Source organism: Triturus cristatus, chromosome 8, assembly GCF_964204655.1.
Source record: "Triturus cristatus chromosome 8, aTriCri1.1, whole genome shotgun sequence".
Taxonomy (NCBI): Eukaryota; Metazoa; Chordata; class Amphibia; order Caudata; family Salamandridae; genus Triturus; species Triturus cristatus.
This window is the reverse complement of record NC_140591.1, coordinates 702314050-702338004: the sequence shown is the minus strand read 5'-3', so window position 1 is coordinate 702338004 and position 23955 is coordinate 702314050. Positions and strand designations below refer to the sequence as shown.

The 23955-nt window shown below is 50.8% G+C and overlaps 1 protein-coding gene across 2 annotated transcripts in view; it reads right to left on the bottom strand.

Moving 5' to 3' along the window:
- Positions 1-582, bottom strand: part of LOC146802565 (acetylserotonin O-methyltransferase-like) — a 689077-nt gene extending 688495 nt beyond the window's left edge. The window contains exon 1 of one of the 2 annotated variants that reach the window (XM_085622124.1): positions 475-582. In XM_085622124.1, coding sequence (XP_085478250.1) covers positions 475-546 — 72 coding nt within the window. In that variant the 5' untranslated portion in view covers positions 547-582. The remainder of the gene's footprint in view (positions 1-474) is intronic. The other variant, XM_085622125.1, reaches the window with a different exon arrangement.
- Positions 583-23955: the final 23373 nt, after the last annotated feature.

Genomic DNA, 23955 nt, shown 5'->3' with positions numbered 1-23955 from the left:
TTAGCAAACTTGACCTTACGACCCTAAGCCTGAAATCACTCTGCGGAAAAACCTTCAATGTTACAGTCTTTATTAGTTTGTCATAAAACAGGTTTCTCATGACAAAATAACAAGATCAAAACCGAAACTTTTGTGATATAGAAAAACGTGTCTCTATTATAGAAGGATTCGGTTTGGGTAAACAGTCAGCAGACTCAGGAGAAAACAAACAATCTCTTGGGAAAATAGGGAGACTGAGAGAACGTGGGTTGGCCTATCGGACTGGGGGCAAACCCAGGGTGGAGAAATTGTGTTTTTCAGAAACTGGGAGGAGAGGGGGGAAGGCTACCCTTGTTCCTTTTGCTTTATAATCTACATTTGCCAATCCTAAAAGAAATTTCCCATTGGCAATATTTCTCCTTTCTCAAAGTATTGGTTAGAAATCATTTCTAAAGTAAATAGCTATGTTAGATTTACTTCTGCAGAGTTTCCTACCTTAGAGACAAGAAAGCCATCTCTGTATTCAAGTAGGAGCCGGGGATACTGCAGATCTTCCGAGGAGCTCATGATGACCCGTTGCACACTGGCGCGTGGCTGGTCGTTTTATGTAGTGAGTAAACCTTTACACCCATGGGCGAGGACTTCGAGCGGAAATCTCACGTTACACTTTAAGGCCAGGTGATTGGGCCACGTCCTTTCTTTTTATTTGAACTAACAGAGTCAGTGTGTTTAATGAATAATAGACATTCTTATTTTACTACGAAATCCAACTCTAATTGTCTAAGTCATGTTCTTTGAACCATTTACGAAATTGTAAAAATGTAAGCCCAGGCTTGATCGGAATTTGTAACACGCGCATCACTCATATATTGTTATTAGTTGAGATCAAGTACAGCCGTAACAAAAAAGTGAACGTTTTTCTTGAATTTAGTGTTTCCAGGTAGGATCCATGGAAAAATGCTTAACAATAAGGCCTCTACAACAAAAAAACGAATCGAATAATATCCTACTGCAACTTGTGCCATTCATTCATTTACTTCCTCCTTGGCTTGATTCAGTGGCCATTTAAATTCAATGACGTGGGTTTGATAATTAGCGTGTCAGAATACCTCTAATTAAAGGTGTTATGGCTATAGTAGTGAGCAGGCTGAGGGGAAGAGCATGCGGGCCGCCCGACCCTACAGCTCACATCTCAGGCCCCTCCCTGTTCCTTCCAAAAGACATCAGTGGTAGGACCTTTTGAAATGAGGGCACATACACAGGACCCTGTTAGCTGTGCTCTTGTGACGACAGGGTTGGTGCCGTGAGGCTACAAAAAGGGAGCATCACCACCCCCTCGGGTACGCAGAGTGCATCAGCTACCAGCAAATTCTTTGGTGGCCATAGACCTGAATCTCGCAGTGTGGCCTCAATTGTGAACATGGCCCTGACCCAATCTAAAGGGCAATAACATAAAACCGTAGGGGCATCTCTTAATGCGCCAGAGCTTCACACAGGTTGAAAAAGGGGGCGGCCTTTGAGGGGGTGTTCTTTACAGCTTAACTAAGAACTGCTTATAGGAGACACAGCCTTTATAAAAAGGGGTGTTTCTATACATGTACCTGTGTCCTAATGTTTTACTGCCTAATGGTACTCCTGGTTCTGGCCTCTCCTTCACCCCTTTTTCCTTGTTGCCTTTCTTGTTCTGGTTTTCCCTGGCCATCTCCTATTGCGTCTCCAGGTCCTTAACCTCTTTTCTTGACTCTGCTTTTGGTCCGCGTGGTGGTGCTTTTTCTGGTGACTGTACTCTTCCTGTGAACCTGCTGTTCCTACTCCTTTTAGTATCATTTCTTTCTCCTCCAAACCTTCATTGTCCTCCAGCTAGCCCTCCTCCACCTCTGCTTCCCTAACTCTTAGTGTTCATCTTCTGCCTGATAGTCCTCATCCTTCCAGGCCTTTGGATCCTCCTAGTGGTCCTGGTGTTAGTCTCCTTGGTGGTCCTAGTGTTTCTTGTTCCAATTAGGTTCCTGGTCCCTTCCAATGCATTGTTGAAGTCTTTCTTCTCCTCTTTTTCTTCCTTTTTTTTTCATTCTCCTAGTTTTCCTCCCATGGTTTTTCTCCTACAAACCTTTCTTATCTTCCACATAGCTCTAATGTTCCTCCTATATTTAATGGTTGCCTATGAAATATGGATTTCATCATCACATTGATAGGCTCCAAAGCACTCTTCAAAGTTTACCATTGTAAGAGCCGTTATGAATACACAGCAATGAAGGACCAGTTTAGGCCACATGGTTATCTAAACCATGCAGCAAAAAAGGCAAATTATGTGGCACATTGTCTAGCAGTAATATTTTCATCCATTTGAATTAGAAACAACCGTGCTCATGAAGTCTTCAAATTGTGTAGCAATAAAATAATCATAGCTAATTGTTGAAGTTTATGGCATAGAATCACTTATATCCTTTAGCACTCATCATTATCCATTGATTTATCTATCAATTTTTTTCATGATATGGAATAAAAACCTAAGCACTCTAATTACAATCAGTGCCATTGTTATCTGCACTTTGAAGAAAACAGCTTTATTATTAGGGTCTCCTACAGCTGACTCACAGACTACCTCTGAGTTGCTTCCACAAGTTAATTGTCTGTTAGCTGGTTTGAGAATATGGAACTGTCCATTTTCTAAGGCAGTACTTCAAAACACTGTGCATCCAGTTATGTGAGGCTTTAGACATTGATAGTGCAGGACTATGAAGCCAAACGAGTTCCCCCTGTCCGTCTTGGCCATACCCTACATCGTCCCCTTCCCGCCAAGCATTCAAGGGGACAACAGTTTATGGTGTATTAAGGCCGCAGTTTTATTACAAAAAACATGGATCATACATCTTCCAACTTTCTAGCTGGTCATTCATGACCCATCTTTTGTTTATTACATATCACTCTGAATATTTTCCACTGATTTTCCTTCTATTTCTGTCTGACACTACTGCCCCTGCGCAATGATCCCTCTTGCAGGTGTCTCAGGTTCTGCAGGTTCTAGGCTTTCTTGCTACCAACCTCGTGGGATGTCGTCAGACCCAGCCCAGTCTGCAAGTGCTGTTCTGCTTTCCTGGACCCTTGCTGGCCACTCTACCTGTCATTGTGTGCTATCACCTGCTCCCAGTGTCACTGCCATGAGGCATCCCAAGGATACTGTCTGAGCAGCTCTTCTACCTAGGTTACTCTTTACTCTGGGTCTACTTTTTGTGCTGCTTCCACCACGCTGCCAGCGGTTTACCGATCAATGCCGCTCCCCCTTCCGCCCTTTCAAGAGAAACCCCACTGTTCTGAGACCCCTATTATCCTAAGTGGGAGCGTGCCTATGTCCACCCTGGTTGAGCAGACCCCATCCTCTTAGTGATAACCTGGTGTCCTGAGGTTTTTTCCACCCATGACGCACGAAACCCCCAGCTGTAGCCCTACATATCTTTGCCATGGTGATATTTGGTTCACGCTTTAGCTTGTTTGATGCCCCATGGTTGCAAAAATGATTTTTGCACCAAACAACCGAATAACATAACATATATTTGTAAAGTGCATGTTCACTCAAGGGTATCTTGGCACTGAATAACAGATGATTATTGTTACCCAACTCAATGGTACTCATTTTATTGACTTCAACAGGCCCCTACAGCGGATGCATTAGTCTACTAAGCCACCAGACTCGACAAGCCTGCTAGGCGGGTCAGCAGTTAGAGGCCGCTAGCCCCACTGTGCCTGCCGTTTCTCTAGCTGAGCCACTGTCTGCGCTACCTTACAGCTGGCTGTCTTCACCTGTAGGGCTCCGCTGGGGACCTAGACCTTGGATGTTTGTCTCCCTGGCCTCATAGTGTTTGAGTGCAAGAATGTTGGCTGGGATTGTGTATGGGTCTCGGCCATTCTAAGCCCCTTACAACACTTAGAAACCCTTTCTGCTTTCTTTTTGTGCGAGTCGTGGATTCCCCCAACTCCTTTGCCCCGGTACTTGACTAGCCCCAAAACAAATCAGTGCGTTTCCTATTCGGGTGCATGGATGAGGATGAGAGTACAAAAACCCATGTATTCCTTAAAATGCCATGTTCCCAGCATCACATAATGTACAATTATGCTTACTGACAGCTGTGGGAGATTACACTGCTTGCTCCCAGTAAGGAGAAGCGATGGGATTTAGACTTGTGAATGCCCAGTCGCTTGTCCCTTCATATCAGGGTGGGTGGCAGAGCCCCTCATACTACCCCAACCCTACATCTATATCATCATACCTCTGTGTTTAAAGAAGTGCACAGGCAATGTTATACAGGACAGCCGGTTACAAGTACGGGCATCTGAAAAAACAAACTCAGTACTACCAAGTTGGACCATGGTTTCTACCCTAATTAACCCTTTCTGCGGCATTGGGATAACCTAAAAATGGGAAAATCGTAACACTTTGTTCTGTACATGGTCAAAACATTACACTTGAGCCACTGCTACTGGACTGGTATTGCCTTGGCTGATTTTTTGGTTAACTGTCCCCCCTTTCCTCTGCTTTGAACTCTTTGTCCTGCAGAGCATCTCATCAATTGCAAGAAAACCTTTAAACTTTTCCTTCATACCTATGAGGTTCAGTAGCGTAACCAGTCTGTCATAGGCACTATAGAACGTGGAAAGAGAAGTTATTCCTCGCGAACCTTGTAAGCACAACCTCTAGCTCTCCTATGTGGGGCCGTGTAGTTAAAGTTCAAACGTGATCATAGCAGGATCAGCGTGAAACCAGATGCAAGTTATGCTTTCGATAGACCAGTGCTGTGGTCGTCCTCCTTGTGCGTCTCTACCTTCACAAGGTTCACAAGCTTTCCCCAATTTTTAACCTAACTTTGTTCTCCTGGTGATTTGAGTGGCCACTAGAAAAAAAGCTGAAATCCATTGATTGTATCGGAAGCAGAGGCGCAACTAGAGCCAAATTTCGGGGGGGGCTGAGCAAAAATTTCGTGGGGGGCTGAATACAAATTTCGGGGGGGGCTGAACTTTAAGCAATAGGCAGAGTGGAGCTGCAGGGGCTCTTAGAAGGGGTGTAACAACAGCGAGGCCTCATTAACATGCAAATGGTCTTTCCGGGCTGCCACACACGACGGGGGGGGGGGGGGGGGCTGAAGCCCTGTGAGTCCAATGGGTGTTGCGCGCCTGATCGGAAGATGGGGAAATTATTTATGGTCTCACTTCTATTAAATCCCAGCGAGATACGAACATTTGCCCCATAAGTGTCTGCAAAGCCACAGGCAGGGCTCTACCCCACTGAGCTACAGCTCCCAGCTAAGATGCACAAGTATTCGCCCAATGGGGTAGCGTTGTAGACTCACTACTGAAAAGTTGGAGCAGAATTCGGCAGAAATAGCATGCAGCGTTAAACACTTGCTCGGTCATAACTGAAGGAGCTCATGAATAAGTTATGGGACACACTTTATTTTGTTCTACTATCATCAGTGTCTTATATAAATAAAGCAACAGAACCTCCCAAAATAATAAGCCTTCAGTAGCCAACCCTTGATTTAAATAAATAAATGAATAAAACACTAATTTTCGATCTAAAAATGTTTACTATCTTAATTAATGTTTGAGGAATATGCGCTTTAGCTACGTGCCTTTCAATGTGTCTAAAGGTGTCTGGCCAGAGCCAGCCACATAATTACAGAAGTAGCACAAACTACTAATCTTCTATTTTGTTGTAAATGCACAGCACTTCATGGCCCTTTTATGTAGACCCATACTAGAAAATACTTTTATAAAGAACAATAAAATTAAAACATTTTAGATATCTTGGTGGTGGAGCTTTGTGTGTGCAATCTGTTGTAACTTTGTGACGCGGGCCGGGGGAGAGGAAGCTAAGGTATACTGCAAAATTAAAGGGGGGAATAGTTTCCCTTCTTTTAGTGATGTGCTTCTAGCCTTTAACTTTTGTTACAATTCGAGCCCTGCAAGAGAGAGCTGCCTGTCCACACCCGCTCTTAGACTTATACCGGAAACCCCTTCCGGGCTGCCTGAAACAGGAAGTGAACGTGGGCTGGCACCACTGTAAGGCTGCCCGGGGGGGGGGTTGCGCAGCGGCCCGCCCCTTTGAGGGCGGCCGCCTTAGTGCCACAGGAAGGCACAGGGGTGGGAGGTCGTGTCCCTGGGTTTGACCAGGGGAGACCCCAGACAGGTAGCTGCTTCCGGCGGGGAGGAGCAAAGGGGGGTACATATGCTGTCCCCGCCCCCTCCTCGCCCTCTTGTCCGCTCGTTCGCCTTGCGCCGGACACGCCGTCTCGGGAGGTCGCCTATTGTCGACCCCCCCCCCCCGCTGGACACGATTTCAACTGGTTGGCTCGTTGTCGTTTTCTGTCGATCGTCGTTTTGCGGTGAGTTTTGCGTTCCTCGGTGACCTGATGTTGCCGCTGGCCACGGCGTTCATATCTAGGCCCGGGTGCTTGGCCTCCAGTTTTGTATCAGCGGGGGGACAAATTGAGCGGGAGGCGGGGCCCGGAGACTGTCGGGTGCGCAGGCTCCTGGCATGGATCAGGACATGAACCGGTCGGAATGAGGCTGATGGGCAGAGAGAAAGAGCAGCTTTCCCGGGCAGCCCGGTTGGTGGTAACTAGCGCCGTTGCCTTGGGTTGCAGGCCCGGGCCTGTGTCCCTTCGTCGGCATTATAGAAGAATGTCGGATTGGAGCAGGTGAATCTTTGTACACTTGGTGCCAGAATCGGGCAATGGCAGTCGTGACTAGGTGAGCGGTGGATCCTTCGCCTGCCCTGGTTTACCTAAAACGTAAATATTTATTTCAGCGTAGATTAGTATGCTCTGGGGCGAATAAAGCGTGGAAATAGGCGCCATTCTTCCCATTCCCCAAACAGCGCGTTGATTTACCGTAAACAGTATAAGTACTTTCAAGCGCTCACGATGCGGCGTCCCAAGTGGGCAGCCATCTTCTGCCAGGGAATCTGGGGAAACAGACCTGCCTTTTAATCTAGGATCGAGGTTACCGAAAAAGGTGCAAATTGCCTTCATTTTGCTTACAATGATGTGTTGTCGTTTGTTAACTTTTTTCACGTTTCTTTTTATTCATTCAATTGAAATCAAACTCACTGTGATACAAAAACAAGATGCAATAGGAGGTTTTCTGTACGTTTCTTGTGTGCTGATTTTCTTTGCTGTATACATTTCAATATGCTTCCTGGCCTACCATAGTACAGCTAGACACAGCAGGGAACGTTACAGTGAGATGGATTTGTTGGCATGGAAGCACATAGAGCTTCACGAAGCAGCATCTCAGCTGAGGTTTTGCCGCAAATAGTGTCAAAGGAAGCTGTTCTTGGTGTATTTCAATTGAGGGATTTCGATTTGCGGGGTAGACGTCGCTGATTTTGGGCCCTAGGGGGCATATGTATGCTTCGGGTGGAGAGCCCTGTTGGCCTGATTGTTCATGCCCCTCGTGCCTTGGTTGATCTGCATGTTTTCCTCAGGTGTGGGGGCAGATACTGGTGCTTGTACAAACTCCTGGGGGCAGGTAGTTTACACAAACTCCTGGGAGCAGGTAGAGACAGTGGAAGTTTGATGGGCGGTGCAGCTCAGTCGGGGTCCCAGGCCGGGCAAAGGAGCGGGCGGAACTTCTCGTATCACCGACTCCCGAATGACCGGCAAGGGCGTAGCTACTGCTCCCCCTTTCGGTGCCTCTCGTTTTTGGGTATTAGACTCTGTAAAGCAGAGTTGGAGTGAAGTTGCCGGGGCCCTAGCTCCTTAAGCGCATTCTGAGCTGGTGGGGCGTTTGTGGTGCCATGGTCACCATCATCCATGCCGGCTTGGGCCGGCTCCACCCCCCCCCACCCACTCCCTGTTTACCGACTGGGGCCGGCATCGCTGTATGGGCGATAGGCAGACGTTTTCCGCCACGCCTACGGGGTGCGAGATAACCGTGTCATGGGGGCCTCGCCTTGTAGCTCACAAGGGGAAGGGATCGGCGGTAAGGCACAACACTTTAGCTCTTTGTCCTCGGTGCCCCCTCAATCCTGACATCAGCCACTGGTTGTGTATACGGGTCCCGGTTAGTAGGCAGCATCCCCTGAACCTTTTAATGCGTCGATGTGGTGTACTCGGTGGGGCGCGGCCAGGGCACTGCTCCTCTGATGGTTGCTGAGGTACCAATATTCAGGCAGAAGCCAACACATTATAGCGAGTGTTCCGCGGGAGAGAAGCGCGCCCAGCGCTCTCGGTCGGGTATAAGCGTACTTGAGGTCTGGTGGTACGCTGGTGTGGTAGGTTCTTCATAACAGTTGAGCGCTCCCGTGGCCTTAGGCAGCTACAAGGGCAATTTGCTTCCAAGCGCTCAAGACAGAGGCAGAGTGATGCGGGCCTTGAGCAGCTGCTCACATCGGATGGCGGACGCTCAGCATTGTTGATGTCGGCACGGGCGCAGGGCAGCGCATGTGGCCCTTTCATCCCCTCCGGGTGGGGCTTTGTTGCAAGCGTAGCGGCGCACTCTGCTTCAGCGCATGTGGCCCTTTCGGTGTAGAACATCCTCTCCGGGTGGGGGCATTGTTGCAAGCGTCGCGGCGCACTCTGCTTCAGCGCATGTGGCCCTTTCGGTGCAGAACATCCTCTCCAGGTGGGGCATTGTTGTAAGCGTCGCGGCGCACTCTGCTTCTTCGGCGGCTCCATGTGCGGGCTGTAAATTAAGGGGTATCATGTACTTTAATGAGGCCTGCGACACTGAAGCTGAGCATGCATCTGGTTCTCCCCCTTTGAGCTCTCGCAGGGCTAACCTGACTTCAGGCTAAGCGAGCGTTGTAAGGCCAGAGTTACTCTCTGGGATTGCCCTTCCCGGTTATACCTTAGGAGCCGCAGGGTCGTGGTGTACCCGGAGCTTGCAGTGGAAGCGTCACAAAATTATTACAAGCCATAGTTACTGCGTATGTAGCGAAGGCAGTTCCTTGCGCATCCTTGTTACATGTGTCCATTGAATTATTAGGCAATAGTGTTACTAGTCCCGTGGCGCTATATTGGTTTGGCTGCTACGCATTGGTGCACAGGTTTTGAAATTTGCATGATGTTGTTTGTGATTCATGCACACCAAGGTAAATTGTATAACAAGGAATGTGGTTCCAAGGTGCGTGCATGTCCTTGTGGCTTTGGCCTTAGTAACTGAGGGCCTTCAGCGGCGCTGTGGGGGCCTGCTTTCTTGTGAGGACAGTTTTGTATCACGGTGCTCTCCCGGTCAATCAAATCTCGGGGACTTATGGGCCTGGGGGCCTTAAGCAGGGGTTATGTTATCCTCGGCGGGAAGTTTGGAGATCTAGCGCAGACGCCACATCTTGCCTAGCAAGCGCGATTTTGGTGTGGGAAACCAGGGTTTGAGCCGCGTGTCGCGTCCTGTGATATTGGTGAATCCTTAATCTCCCCGTGCCTGAATATGTAATGTAGATGCTGTCCTCCAGGGCAGCCGCCGACTCTGGGGCAGGAAACCAGGTTTCGAGCAGCGAGGTCGCGTCCTGGGATCATGGGCATGCTATGAGTATGTAATGTAAATACGGGGTTCAATGTGCAGCTGCTCACTTTGGTACAGGTAACATGAATGCCAACAGTGTGGAGCGTCCTGTGTTCCTTGGGCAAATTACGTTATCTCCCTGGGCCAGAATTTGTTATGTAAAGGTGGTACTCAATTTTCCACGGGATTTGCAGCTGTGCTTGATCTTGTGCGCCACCTGCGGCTTGATTCAAAACTTTATTCAGGGAGTTTGTGTTGTAGTTGGAGGGCGCATATGTTTTACGACCATAGACGATGGCTTTGATCTGATTACTCACATTTAAGGGGATGTCCATGGTTCTTTGCGTGGCTATCTAATGTTGTCACTACGCAAAGACACCCGTTGCTTAGGCCGCATGCTCTTATTGCTTGCCTTTTGTCACACCGGAGCTTGCCTGGAGCCTTCGATAGCGGAGAATTTGGAGTAGAACTGGACAGACCACTGCCTCCGGGGGGCCTGTTCAGGTCACTTGATGGCATTGCTTCACTGTTCCAGAGCTAGCATTGCCGATAAAGTAGTAGCATGAGCTGTTCTACAGGGAAGGCAAGTCTCTATCAAGCACGAAGCCAATCTCATCCGGGATGGCTTAAAGCCAAGTAACTGGTATTCAATACAACCAATTAGGATGTTAAAGTACAAAGGGGAAGATGATTGTTCTTGCAGGTCTCGTCGTCCGATGATTTTGGGACAGCGTTAGCGCGCTGTTTTACGCAGGCTCAGTGGTAATCCTTGGGCCTCTGGTGGAACACGCTACCACAAGACAAGGGGTCTAATGCGGCTATTGTCCCAAAGGTATCACATTAGCTGAATGTTCATGCACTGCCTCCAGCATGCATTTTACATGTTCTCCTCGGAAGAAGTTGACTTGCTCATACGCTTGTATCTGGATATCGACATGTCACTTATCTTCATTGTTGGGTTGCTCGCAATAAAGTGTCAGTCTTAGTACTTAAATACCCCATAGTTCATCCTTTGTCCCAACGGGGACAAAAGTTACGGCCAGGCTCTGTTTGCAAAGAATAGTTATTTTGTACCCGCAGGGGCTAGGTTCGCAGTTCAGTGAGGTCAATTTCGTCTCCAACGTGGAGATGGTGCGCCGTATTTCATTGTCAAAGGGCCCCTGTTTTCTGCATTTCGGCACCTGGGTCACGAGCATGTGACCTGTCAGGCGGTTGCGGAGGTTGATTAGTGCAATTGTCCCCAGTTGCGGTAGAGCTTGCTATCCATCGACGGGAGACATTTAAGGAATGTTCAACACGTTAGGCATTGTTCTGGGGTGGCCCCTTCAGCGGTGTCTTGGTGAGGGACTGTGGCATGCGCCGTGAGAAGTCTTTTTCGTATTTTGCATTGAGCGAAGATTTCGCTGCTTGGCTGACAAGGCCTTTGGCCACCAGGCGTTATGCAGGTGGCCCTTATCAATGTCTTATGGAGGTATGTCTTACTGATGACAAATGGTAAAATGGTTGTCGGTTTTGGCCGGGGCTCAGCAAGTATGGTTTCATCTTTCACATAAAACTTGTGCATTATCGGCCTAGAAGCCAAGTATACTTCACAGGGATCTGGTCACACATAAGTGGGCCAAGATCACACAAAGCACAGGATGAGTGATTGGTGTCAGACAGATATGGCGAGTCATGAGATAGATCCCAGAGGTAGCGTATACATATCTCAGTCTAGATCAGTGATATTAGCATGGTTTATCCTTGTCCCAATGTAGACGAAAGTTACGGACAGGCTCTGTTTTTGCATGGAATAATTAATTTGTTTTCGCATGTGCCTCTCGCGGTACGAGGTCAATTTGGTCTCCAACGCGGGGACTGTGCGCTACTATTCAGTTGCCAAAGGGCTCCCGCTTTCCGTTTCCGGGACCATATTCACGTGCAGGCGACCTGCCTGGCGGTTGCAGAAGTTGATTAGGTGATGGTTCCATTGGCGGTACAGCTTGCTAATCATCAAAGGGAGACATTTAACGAATGTGCAACACGTTGGGGTGACAGTCCCACCAGTTCAGACTGGAAGCATTTTCAATATACTATGCAGGAAAGAGGTACCATGTACACTGGGTGGGTATTTCCCTGCAGCCAAGGGCCGGTATCAGGTAGCCTCAGTATGACATATCCACCCGTGCTTTAACCAGGGCAGCAGGCGGGTGGTGGTAGTTGCCAGCTAACAAGTGTGCTGTGGCGCGAAAAGTGTGGCAAACACTGCGTCAGTGCCAAATGACGACAGGGTATTTTCTACCTACGGCGAGTTGTTTGCTCCACGGCTGAAGCGGGCGCTGCTCATGCAGCTGGGAAATGATTAGCAGCAGGAAGGTATTAAACCATGGTGAGCAATTGGTTTTGGGTTCGTGCTCAACAGGAGCAAGGGATTTGCATTCTGTCCCATCAGGGTACGGGGACCGTCTATAGCACCAGGTACTGTAGGCTGCCATCTTCTCCCTGGGCTGGGGGGTCAATGCCTTCCTACTTTACAGCCAGACTCTGAGCAGGCAAAGGCATACTTGCGATGGTGCAATGGGCACTCAGCAGTCGAGTTAGATGGGTCATCATACCCCGGTATGACGCAGTGATGAAACCTAGGTTGTGGCTACACACGACCAGGCACTCGAGGGCAGCTGTGCCAAGAGGGTGCGGGTTGCCTGAGTAGGGCTGCTGGCCTTGGAGGGGCTTGGGTTTGGCCTCGGGGTACTAGGGCGGAGCCTGGTTGCTCACTTAGTAGCACGCCCTTGAGTTAGACGAAACAGGTACCTTTGATGCGAGCATCAGTACCGGGTAACTTCTCCCGACCTCCAGCACGGGCTGGCAGCTATGCAGGTGGCCTTCCAACAGGGCCATGGTCCATATGATTAAGGGAAGCACCGGGGTAACACTTTGGGCTACAAATCTGCAGGAGAACAATTTGGCTTTCCCAGTATTCAAATAGAGAAGCATTTTACACGTTGTTCTCCTCTGTGGTCACTCTGTCCTGTCTCTCCCTGGTATATTAGCAGAATTTTGGGAGGGCAAGGCTTCACATTGGGTGGTGACTGATGGAATACGATGGGCGTACTCCAACGGTGTGAAAGAGGAAGAAAGGCAGGCTTGTCAACCCTTACCTCCTCCCGCATGGGCTCTGCCAGGCAGGAGTGGGCGGAGCCTGGTTGCTCACTTAGTAGCCCGTCCTTGAGTTCGACGAAACAGGTACCATGGATGCGAGTAGCGGTACCGGGTAACGTATCCTGCCCTTCAGCACTGGCTGGCAGCTATGCAGGTTGTGGAAGTGGCCTTCCTCGGGGGCGATATGGTCCACATGATTGAGGGAAACCCTGGGGTAATGCTTTTGGGCTACCAATTAGCAGGAGAACAATTGGCGTAACCAGTATCCAAGATAGTGAAGTATTTTACACGTTGGTCCTCCTCTGTGGTCACTCAGTCCTGTCTCTCCCTGGTATACTAGCAAAAGTTTGGGAGGGCAAGGCTTCTCATTTGGTGGTGACTGATGGAAGGCGATGGACATACTCCAACTGTGTGAAGGAGGAGGTAAGGCGGGCTTGTCAACTCTTACCCCTCCCGCATTGGCACTGTCAGGCAGGAGTGTCTTGTCAAGGGGATTGTTCTTCAGCCATTCAAAGGCTACATTGGACCAACGCCTAGTTTTAGGTTTACGGTCATTTCAGTCAAAATCCACGGGGGAGTTAGAAAGGATGAGGGCACCTGTCCTGAGGGGCAGGCCGCCCGCCGGTCCAGCTGGGCGTAGATTGTCTTGGCTGGACCTGGGAGAAGCCCGGTATCAGTTGCTGTAGGTAAAAAGGTCTACCTGGAGCCATGCGCAGTTGCGCAGAGCAAAGAGGTTCTGGGCTTCATCAGGCATGGTCTTATACACGCCAAGTCCACAGGGTGCCGGGAGGGAGATGGGGTGCACCTCTCTAGTTTAGGCACGGTTCTTTTCCTACTGGACCTAGGGGAAGCTTTGGCTGCAGCAGGTTGTAAGGAAATAGGTCTACCTTGGTGGGGGGCCCTGGTAGTGACGGTGGCCACTCCCAAGGCTGTGGAGGAGTTACAGGGCGATCCAGGGTCTGCACATACCAAGGGGTATAGCATGCAGCAGCACCGTGTGGTGCTAAGCCAGGATACCCAGGGATCTTTAGCGTGTCCACTGGAAGACCTACGGCGCCCCGCTAACCGACAGGCGGTTGTGGGTCTGAGCAACCGGGGGCTGCCATGTATGCTCCGCCCACCCATCACGGGGGGGCGTGTGAAGCATGTGGACTGGAGGTCCACGGATGGGAGGGGGGGACCCTCCCAACATTTGGTATACACCAATTGGCGTTGCCATGGTGACTCTAGGCTTATCAGACGGGCAGGCGGCTTGGGGCTGGCCTGCCCTGGGATCGCCCGTAAGATAACCCACCGTGTTTGCATATTTATTATGCTAATAAACCTGCAGCAATATTTCTCCACTTACATTCAGTGTCGTGTGTTTTATTTATGTACTTATGTGTGTTGTGATAACTGTTGCCGATATTGGCACTATGTAAGGCTGCCCGGGGGGAGGGTTGCGCAGCGGCCCGCCCCTTTGAGGGCGGCCGCCTTAGTGCCACAGGAAGGCACAGGGGTGGGAGGTCGTGTCCCTGGGTTTGACCAGGGGAGACCCCAGACAGGTAGCTGCTTCCGGCGGGGAGGAGCAAAGGGGGGTACATATGCTGTCCCCGCCCCCTCCTCGCCCTCTTGTCCGCTCGTTCGCCTTGCCCGCCCATCCGCTTACCCGGCATCCGGAGGGACAAAGGGGGGGGCAGGTTTTTCTAACAATTTTCACTTTGTGTTGCAGGAGGAGTTACAGGGCGATCCAGGGTCTGCACATACCAAGGGGTATAGCATGCAGCAGCACCGTGTGGTGCTAAGCCAGGATACCCAGGGATCTTTAGCGTGTCCACTGGAAGACCTACGGCGCCCCGCTAACCGACAGGCGGTTGTGGGTCTGAGCAACCGGGGGCTGCCATGTATGCTCCGCCCACCCATCACGGGGGGGCGTGTGAAGCATGTGGACTGGAGGTCCACGGATGGGAGGGGGGGACCCTCCCAACATTTGGTATACACCAATTGGCGTTGCCATGGTGACTCTAGGCTTATCAGACGGGCAGGCGGCTTGGGGCTGGCCTGCCCTGGGATCGCCCGTAAGATAACCCACCGTGTTTGCATATTTATTATGCTAATAAACCTGCAGCAATATTTCTCCACTTACATTCAGTGTTGTGTGTTTTATTTATGTACTTATGTGTGTTGTGATAACTGTTGCCGATATTGGCACTATGCTGCTTGCCTTGCATTGTAGTCCTAGAAGCGCTTCCCTGCCCTCTTCACTCCCATTCAGCACGGGTCTTGGGTTAATTAATACATGCAAGCGTTGCCCTCCGAGCTGGCGGATGGGAAGGAAGCACGCAGCTCTTTGCAATCTTTTATATAGTTTAAGGTGCAGGAACACAAAGACCGCCGTTGTAAAGCAGAGCAACTGCAAAAATTAAGGCACTGCCCGGCGCATAAATTAAACAATATGCTGATTATAGCTGGGGAACGGTAGTCACGAACTAAAGGTAGGTGAAATAGACTTTGTGGCACCACCCCAGGGCCGGACGGACTGTCTACCGGGCGTTTTGGAAGGCTGCTGAGCTGGGGGCTGATTTCGTTGATGGGGACCTGCGTGTACTGAACGAAATTTGTTTTGCTTTAATTATTACGAAATACACGCAGGTCTCCATGAACGAAATCAGCCCCTACCGCAGTGAAATCAGCCCCCTGCTCGGCAGAATTCCAAAAAGCCCGTTAGTCAGTCCAGCTCTGCACCACCCTGGCGTCCCGGACGCGTTTTGCCACCAATCATCTGTTAGGCAAGGTCTGTAGGCAAACCTTAACCCTTGTGGTACCAATTATGTGAGGAATATAGTTTTGCGAGCCCTTCCCTACTTCTCGGAACACTTTAACTCTTGGTGCTTTCTATCGAAGCCCCTCCATGATGCCTTTTACTGTTTTAATCTCCTGCATCCTCCTTACTCACGTGGCGTGTAAGTCCACCTTGTCTACACCGGTTCGAACCAGCCAGCACCTGCCTACCCCATACTTCTAACTTCCACCCACAGCCCAGCTGCTTGCTTTCTGTTCTTCCGGCTCGACCCCAATGCCGCTTATGTTTGTAACAGCGGCGGGCTGGAAAATAGAGCTGAGTGGCCACTCTACTAGTTAAACTATTCCGTAAATGATTTAATTTAATTGGCCCGCTCCCAAGATCAGCTGCTATAGCCATTATATCACAAGCCATAAAGCGCTGAAGATGCCTGCATTTCCTCTGGGTGCTGGCTGCCTAAATATGTTCCCTCACTCAGCAAAATGACAAACAACTGCCACGAGCTAAGACTTGTGCAGAAGGGTGCAAGTGGACCCTCTTAAGTAACACTTTGCAAAGATTACTGTGTCAAAGAGGTTTATTCCGTCTCGAACCTGGAAAGCACCTCGCAGCACGTAGCTTGACCGACCACATCGTCTCAACCGCCCCTGCTCTCGCCTCTGCTCTGTCCTTGCTCTGTGTATAGATAGTAGCCAGGGGCGGACTGGCCATAGCGGGCACGGGGCGTATCCCCGGTGGGCTGCCAGGGTGGGGGCTGGATTTGGGCCCCTGGTGATCTGTTTTTGTTACCGGGGGCCGCCAATTTTGCCCACCTGTAACGAAACTGGCCCTGGCAAACAGCTCGACTGCACCCCCACGCTCCCTCCAGGGGGACCGGCCGAGCAGTTTGCCAGGGCCGGTTTCATTTCCCAGTCCGAACCTGATAGCAGCTCATGCCGCCAAACAAGAGAACAAGGGGGTGTTATGGCGAGTTATTGCTGCAATGCTTAGTGACCACACCGTCATCCGCTTCAGTCAACACGCATACACAGACGTCACCCAAAGATTTCACTGACAGTTTATTTGTGGGTGAAGAACTGCTGCAGGTTTATTTCATACAACACAGTATGATAATAAAATTGGGTTATCTTACGGGCGATCCAGGGCAGGCAGCCCCTTGCTGCTCCGCCCGCCTGGTGAGCCAGCACACACGGTGGGTCGATGCCCGGCAGTGTGGCACATAATTATTTACAGATCATCCACTGGGTCACGTGATCTGTCTCCTACTCCCGCCCCTTCCGATAGGGGCGGAGCGTGTTGTGGCACACCCCCGGTTGGTCAGGCCCCCCAACCGCCCGAAGGACTAACGGGGCGCCGTCGCGGTCTTCCCAGAACCCCCTTCGGCTCCTGGACCTTGGCTCGGGCACCCTTACTGTGCCGGACAGGGGTACCCTTACTGTACCGCCTGTCGCAGAGGTACCCTTACTGTACCCGTCTGCATCCAGATCGCCCTGTAACTCCGCCTGCAACGCAAAAGAAAACATTAAAACATTCCAACTAACGCGCTGTGCCTGACACGTGGGGTAAGTGGAAAGGGAGGGAAATCGCGTGTCCAGGCTGGAGCGGCGCAGGGAACAGAGGAGGAAATGGGCGAGCGGGCCTCCTAAGTAGGGGGGGGGCAAGCCGCGCCCCCCGCCCCCACCGGCCCGCCTCCAGCTCCAAACTATGGGAGTCATACCTTGGTGGGCGTAGCCTCGCGCGCGAGGCAGCAAAGGGGAAGGCTCCGACGGGCGGCCACTAACATGCTGCCCTGCTGATGTCCCACTGCTTGGGACGCGGGCAGCGGCATAGTGACCACACCGTCATCCGCTTCAGTCAACACGCATACACAGACGTCACCCAAAGATTACACTGACACTTTATTTGTGGGTGAAGAACTGCTGCAGGTTTATTTCATACAACACAGTATGATAATAAAATTGGGTTATCTTACGGGCGATCCAGGGCAGGCAGCCCCTTGCTGCTCCGCCCGCCTGGTGAGCCAGCACACACGGTGGGTCGATGCCCGGCAGTGTGGCACATAATTATTTACAGATCATCCACTGGGTCACGTGATCTGTCTCCTACTCCCGCCCCTTCCGATAGGGGCGGAGCGTGTTGTGGCACACCCCCGGTTGGTCAGGCCCCCCATCCGCCCGAAGGACTAACGGGGCGCCGTCGCGGTCTTCCCAGAACCCCCTTCGGCTCCTGGACCTTGGCTCGGGCACCCTTACTGTGCCGGACAGGGGTACCCTTACTGTACCGCCTGTCGCAGAGGTACCCTTACTGTACCCGTCTGCATCCAGATCGCCCTGTAACTCCGCCACAGCTCTGGGGAGGCTACCGTCGCTGCCAGAGCCCCCCTTCCTCCCTTTGCTGTTATATGTGCCCTGCGATCCAGCTTAATGGGCTAAATTAGGGGTCCTGTTCTGTAACCCGTAAAAGACGGCATTAATGTGCAACTTTACACAGAAGCCCAGGGCAGACGAACAAAGGATGTCTTTTGGCCCCACTGCCGTAAGCTTAGACGTGACTGGTGTTCCTAACCTTCTAAGCGAAGCCACAGCAGATCGTCCTAACGTCTTTAAGGGAAGATCTAGTACCTGCATATGGAGCCAGAACTGAACCATAACTGAATTCCTCAATCCTTCGATTCCCTTCACATCCTAGCACGAAGGTTTTAATTTCCACTCTATCTACAAAGGTGATGTATTGATAGCGTCATGGCTCCTGAGTTGCTACTGCGAGGGTTGCATGATTTGTCGGCTGGGCAAAACATTTTTAACGCAACTGCTAATCGGACGCCGTTTATCATGACTCCGGATAAAGCCAATTTGACTGACTGAATACATCTCTCAGCTCGGGGACCCAAATATGCGATTGATTCCCAATTCCCTGGCTCCAAGAAAGGCATGAGCGGGAAGGGCAACACCTAAATCTGTTTCTCAGGCTGGGAAATATGGCATTGATAACAAGGCATGGTGAATTAGGCCCTATGGACCTGGAATCCTATTAAGATTCTTCAATTGGCCAAATTAAGTGCCTTCCTGGCTTGTAATTGTGTTCCCAACAGCTACATCCCAACAAGCAGGGTGAAGGTAGCGTGCGAGTCAGCCACTTTACCTACGTATATAAACACAAGCTGACATCACGGGTATATGAATTTGTTTCCTTTCACATGGCATTATCCTATTGTGTACTGCAAACTGACCCATATCTAGCAACATTACCTCGTTTTAGCCTTTCTACTTGCAAATTAAGGTACATTAAATAGGACGATCAAGTCTTATACTAGTCCCGCTGTCCATCCCAATCTTTTCCTGCTCCCCACTGGGCAGCGTATAAATTGCCTCGCTTGATAAATAGAAGCTAGCTTCGGACTTTATTGCTGCTGGAAAGGGTCAATAGGTGTGCCTATAGTCCTTGTTATACCGGTGTTGCTGTGCTATGGTAATTCGTGGTGCCGCCATAGTGGCTTGAAAATGAAACGTCTATTTTATCAAATGATTTGTTGTGAGCCCCAGTTATGATTTCGTTCATATCTTCATAGTTGACAGTGTCTCTATCTTGCCAATACCTGGGGCACGTCCGCCTAAAATGACGACATTACATCTGGCTTTTCCGCTAGCCTTGCCCATTAACCTGTCAAATGTCTGTGGAGGGCAGCACGTCTCTGGTCATGCTCATGGTCGCTCTCTGCTCTCTCAATTATTACTATGTAGCTGAGGGCATGCCATACACGGGTGTCTGGTTGAAGTATGCACAGGTCATTGACTCTCTCCCACGTGCAGTGCTGTGAACCGTTTGAAGTAGTTCATCAGATTCCGCCAGCCACCTCCTAGGTGGAGGCTTGCACTCCCAAACTTCTGCTCGTGTAACACCAAGCCCACCTCCAGTTCAGTGAAATTTAGTAATTCACGACACTGACAACTCCAGGGGCCAAATACTGGGCTGTGTAAATGCGGCCCGAAACCACCATGAACAATTCAGCTTGGAGTGGCCGGGCGTGAACCTAGGCTGGCTGAAGGCGAAACCTTTGACCATCACTCCTGGCAAGATGTGCCACCGCAGGTAGAATAAAGAGTTATCCAGCCCTCCTTACTTCCTTTCCCAGTTCGACACAGGTCGAAGAAGAATGCCCCTTTCAGAAAGGTCATGGCCTTATCCCTGAAGCCTATCCACCCAGCATTCTACCAGAAATCTACAGCATTGCTTTGTAAAGCGTTTTCTGGTTCCCCAATTGTTTGTGGTCGATATGCTCTCCCTCAGTTTGACCAAACTCTTAGCTAATCGTACGCCTGCCTAATTCCCAGGGCTGCCTGGCTTGAAGCTTTCGCCTGGAATTGCCCCCCCAAATGAGGCCCTGCACTGAACCTTAATCTGGCCCTGGCGCCTATCAAACCACAGTGACAGCCTCTGTCACCTTCATACAATACGTAAACAAACCTCACAAGGTCGCAGCAGCGGCAAGCCAGGCTAAGTCTCGGTCAACCATGTCACTCCGTGCTTTCCCTGGCCTCCCCGTGGAACAGGGAGAATAACCTCAAAGATGTTAAGTATGATAGACAAACCCAGGCCTTCCGTCTGTCTCAAAACAGCTCATGCTGCTGCCTTTCCTGTATAGACTAAGCTGCCACTATGACTGAGTTGCAGAAATTATCACACCAGCTGCTTCCTAATAGCAAGGCTAAAGATGAAAGGCCGCCGCATCTCTTGACTTAAGCGTGGAACTACAGAATACCTACAAGATGTTATGTATGATACACACACCCAAGCCCACAACTTTTCTTAACACAGCACAGGCTGCTGACTTTCTATATACGCTAAGCCGTCACTGTGACTAATTTGAGAAACCTTACCCCAGCTGTTTTTTAATAGCAAGGTGAAGAGGAGAGACAGCAGCATCTCCTGACTCAAGCGTTGAACTTACATTACTAACATTGGTCGCCCAATTTCTGTGTTACACCTTTCCACAAGCTGACCATTGCATCATGGTTGCGACTGGGATTTAGGCTGAACCTTGACATAATTGTACACCTGCTGCCAGAGACATATCTACCTATAGCCTGCCCTTATCCTGTTGCACCACTTGACGAAAAATTACCATAGGCCAAGAGCTAAACTAGTAAACTACTCCATATGTGTCTCAAAAACGCTTACCATAAACCGTAATGAGTACAGACTCGTCATAGATCACCCTGGCCCCCCCAAACCTTTCCCAGGGAACTGGAGAGAAATGAACTCAATTGCGCAGGGCATGAAATACCAAAAGTTAATGATGACGACGTTTCCATGACCACTCGCAGATGCATTTAATTAGTTAATTAGTGCCACTCCTACCAGTGTAGGGTGTCCGCGACTTTGCATCTCACGCAAAACCCGCCGGGCAAATCAATCATATGCATATAAGTCAGTGTATAGGACAGGTGACTTGAGCCAAAGGACTCAAAGTGTAGGCGATTCATGGCCTTCCCCACTGGCAGGCAGTATAGTTTAAGGCTGCTTGGAGTGGAGAAGCACAAGCTCAGTCGAGTCAGCCAAATTAACCCTCTTTGTAACACTGATCAATGTTCTAATGATGTCCGCTTAGTGGTGTGTATGCAGCTCTAGGATGAGCGTTCGTAGCTCACGGTTGACTATTAGGGCTGTAAGATCTACATTGCAAGTGACAAAAGGGTGCCCCCTTTGAACACAGTAACCTGCTGACCTCTATACATCATACACACTCTGAAAATCTACTTCGCACACGTTCATTGCAGCGGGCCAATTTAACCGTCTGCACTCCTACACTGAAGTCAAAACCTCCACTATACAAATTCTTGATCTTTCTCCAGGAAGGTAACGAATCGCACGAGTTATCCTGACATTTATGTGGGGGCCTGGAATTGCCGCGGAAAGAAACGCAGCATCATGTGCTTCAAAGCAACATTAAAGACACCAACACATACCGCCTCTGCATGCTGGGCAGCAAAATTGCAACCATTCCAGAGCGTGTAATCTAGAAGCACCAGAATGTGTATGTACAACAAAAACCAGCGCAAACCGTCTTTCAGCAAACAAGAGCCTCAGAGGAGTCCTCCAGCGGACATTGTAAGCGAACCTCCACATTTCCATAATGCAGTGCAGACACACAGGTAGTGCCGTCCATGACATCGCGCCCGGCCGAAGCCGCGGCGGCACCCATGTCCCCCGTGCCGCGCGGCTGGCGCCCGCGCGAAGCGGTTCAAAGCCCCGCATGCAAATCCAGCCTCCAGCACGCCAGGCCAGCACCCAAGCACCGACTGTGGCCCCCCCCCCTCAAGAAACGCAGCATCCGGTGCCTACGCATCATAAACTTCCAAACAGGGCAGGAGGAGACAGCAGGGAACTGCGACGGGGGACAAGATAGCTGAACATGGTGGCATGTCAAGAAAACAGAGATCGGTGGTGAGCCCCTGTAAGCGATAACTGTCTTATGAGAGCAGCGCCTGCTGGGCGTGAAGGGCCGTGCGCAGCCTGCCCTCGAATGGATCCTGTCCGAACAGTGTAGGGGGGTAGCAGTAACGATACGGAAGGGGCATATTACAGCGGGGTACACTCAGCGCCACAGGGGCAGTGACCTATGACCGTGAGCTATAAGACGCAACCCTTTCTACGATAATGCCGGGTTCTTCTCCCCCCCCCGCACCCTCATAACGAACGTAATCTCGGCGGGGTATGCACTCCATTATTCAAAGGCCGACAACATCAGTACCATCACGTTGCGAAACAAAGCAGCTTTACCAAGAGCCTGCCCCCATTCCTATCACGTGGTAAGAGCAACTGTGTGGAGGTGCAGAACCACGATGCAGATCAACCACCGGAACCCCACATTAATGTCCGCCAGCGGTGTGCGTGCAGCTCCAGAACATCCAGACTCCCCGCCACAAATTGCAAGTAACAAGAAGGACGCCTCCCTTGAAAAAACAGCAAACCACGGGCGCCAATCCACTTGGTTTCATTTCCTTTCCCAGCCCTTCGCCCAGCAAACCATGCATTCAGTACTGGGGACAACCACACAGCCACGCTCCTCGTTTGCTGTCCCGCAAACTCTGACGCCACATAACAAGCAATGTAGCAATCCCGATGCGCTCCCAATGCACCTTCTGGCAAATGGGGACTGAAACCAAATGTATGTTGCAGCATAGCCATTCAACGTCGGGGCATTCAACTGCAGTAACAGCACCATCCTTCCACACTAGCGGCACACAAGAAAACCACAAACGAGCCTGAGAGCTACCACACTGCCAAACAACACATCCACAGTCATGATTGGGAAACGCTAGGAAACAAACAGCAGTCGCCAGTTCCGTCTCGTCTCTGCCTAGCCTCTAGCTGGGCTACAGGGCCCACCAGGTGCAGGCCCAGGGACCCCGAGGCACAATCAGCCCTTGTCTGATGACGACACAACTCGCCTATGAGCGGCCTCTGCGCTGGAGTCAGGGGACCCCCGAGGCTAGCTCAGGTACCCCGGAGGCACTGCCTGTGCTTATCTAATGACGCGGTTCTCGCTCTGGGCAGCCCCCGAGATGCACTCTGGGAACGCCTATTGCAGGCTCGCGCCCTGGGGGCACTGCCTGGCCTTCCGGAGAAGCAGGGCGTCGCATCTCTCCTTTAGGGGGTATCTCATCTGGGGCTACAGGGGCCTTAAAAACGAGCACGGGTTCTCCCTGGGCACTGCCTGCCCTTCCCAAAAAGCAGATATAGCCTCTTTCCGCAGGGCCCCGAGGCGAGCACAGGCCCTCTTCGGCACCGCCTCGCGTCCTCAATCAAGAATTTCTAGAGCGCGGCAAAGCACCGGTGAGGGTTTCAAGGCGCTGCGTTCTGTCCTGTGAGAAAATTACAATAAATGGGAAGGGTACCTACTATAGACGTGGGCTGACCACTAAAGGCTCCAGCTGGTTCATGCGAGATGTCGGGCTCTGGCTCGGCCCGAGCTACTCCGAGACTCTTGTGCACAAAGCAAGCCAAGACAAACAGCTGTAGCTTCTTCCTCCCCTGCACCCCGATCTTTCACCCCCCTGTGTGCAGCATAGAAGGTTCAGGCCAGCGCCGCGGGCTAGTTGTACTTCCGTGGAGACGATAATCTCGATAATAAACGAGACGATAATAAAACAGCGCGAGCATGTTCGGGAGCACACTGGGGCAGTGTACGGCCTGCTGCCAGACCACACATCGAGGGGGCATCCTTGTCTAACACGCTTCCGAAAATATTCCCCCCGGGCGCCCTACGGGCTTGTGCACCCCCCCTTCCTAACGGTGCAGTGTGGCTCAGTGAGCTGAACCACGCTTGGGCCTGTGTCTCTGGGTGTAAACACGGTTTGGGGCACGGCACAGCTGAGTCGCAGCGGCGACCTGGGATAAAGAATGACTGGATTTATCAGAGCGCTTTACACCGGCACCGGTTCGGTCACGGACACATTCATCGTCAGGCAGGGGCACGTTAAGAGCCCAGAATCACAGGAATGGTGCGCGCACCCTGCCGAGACTCGAAACCGCTTTCCCAACATCAAGGCCCGCCG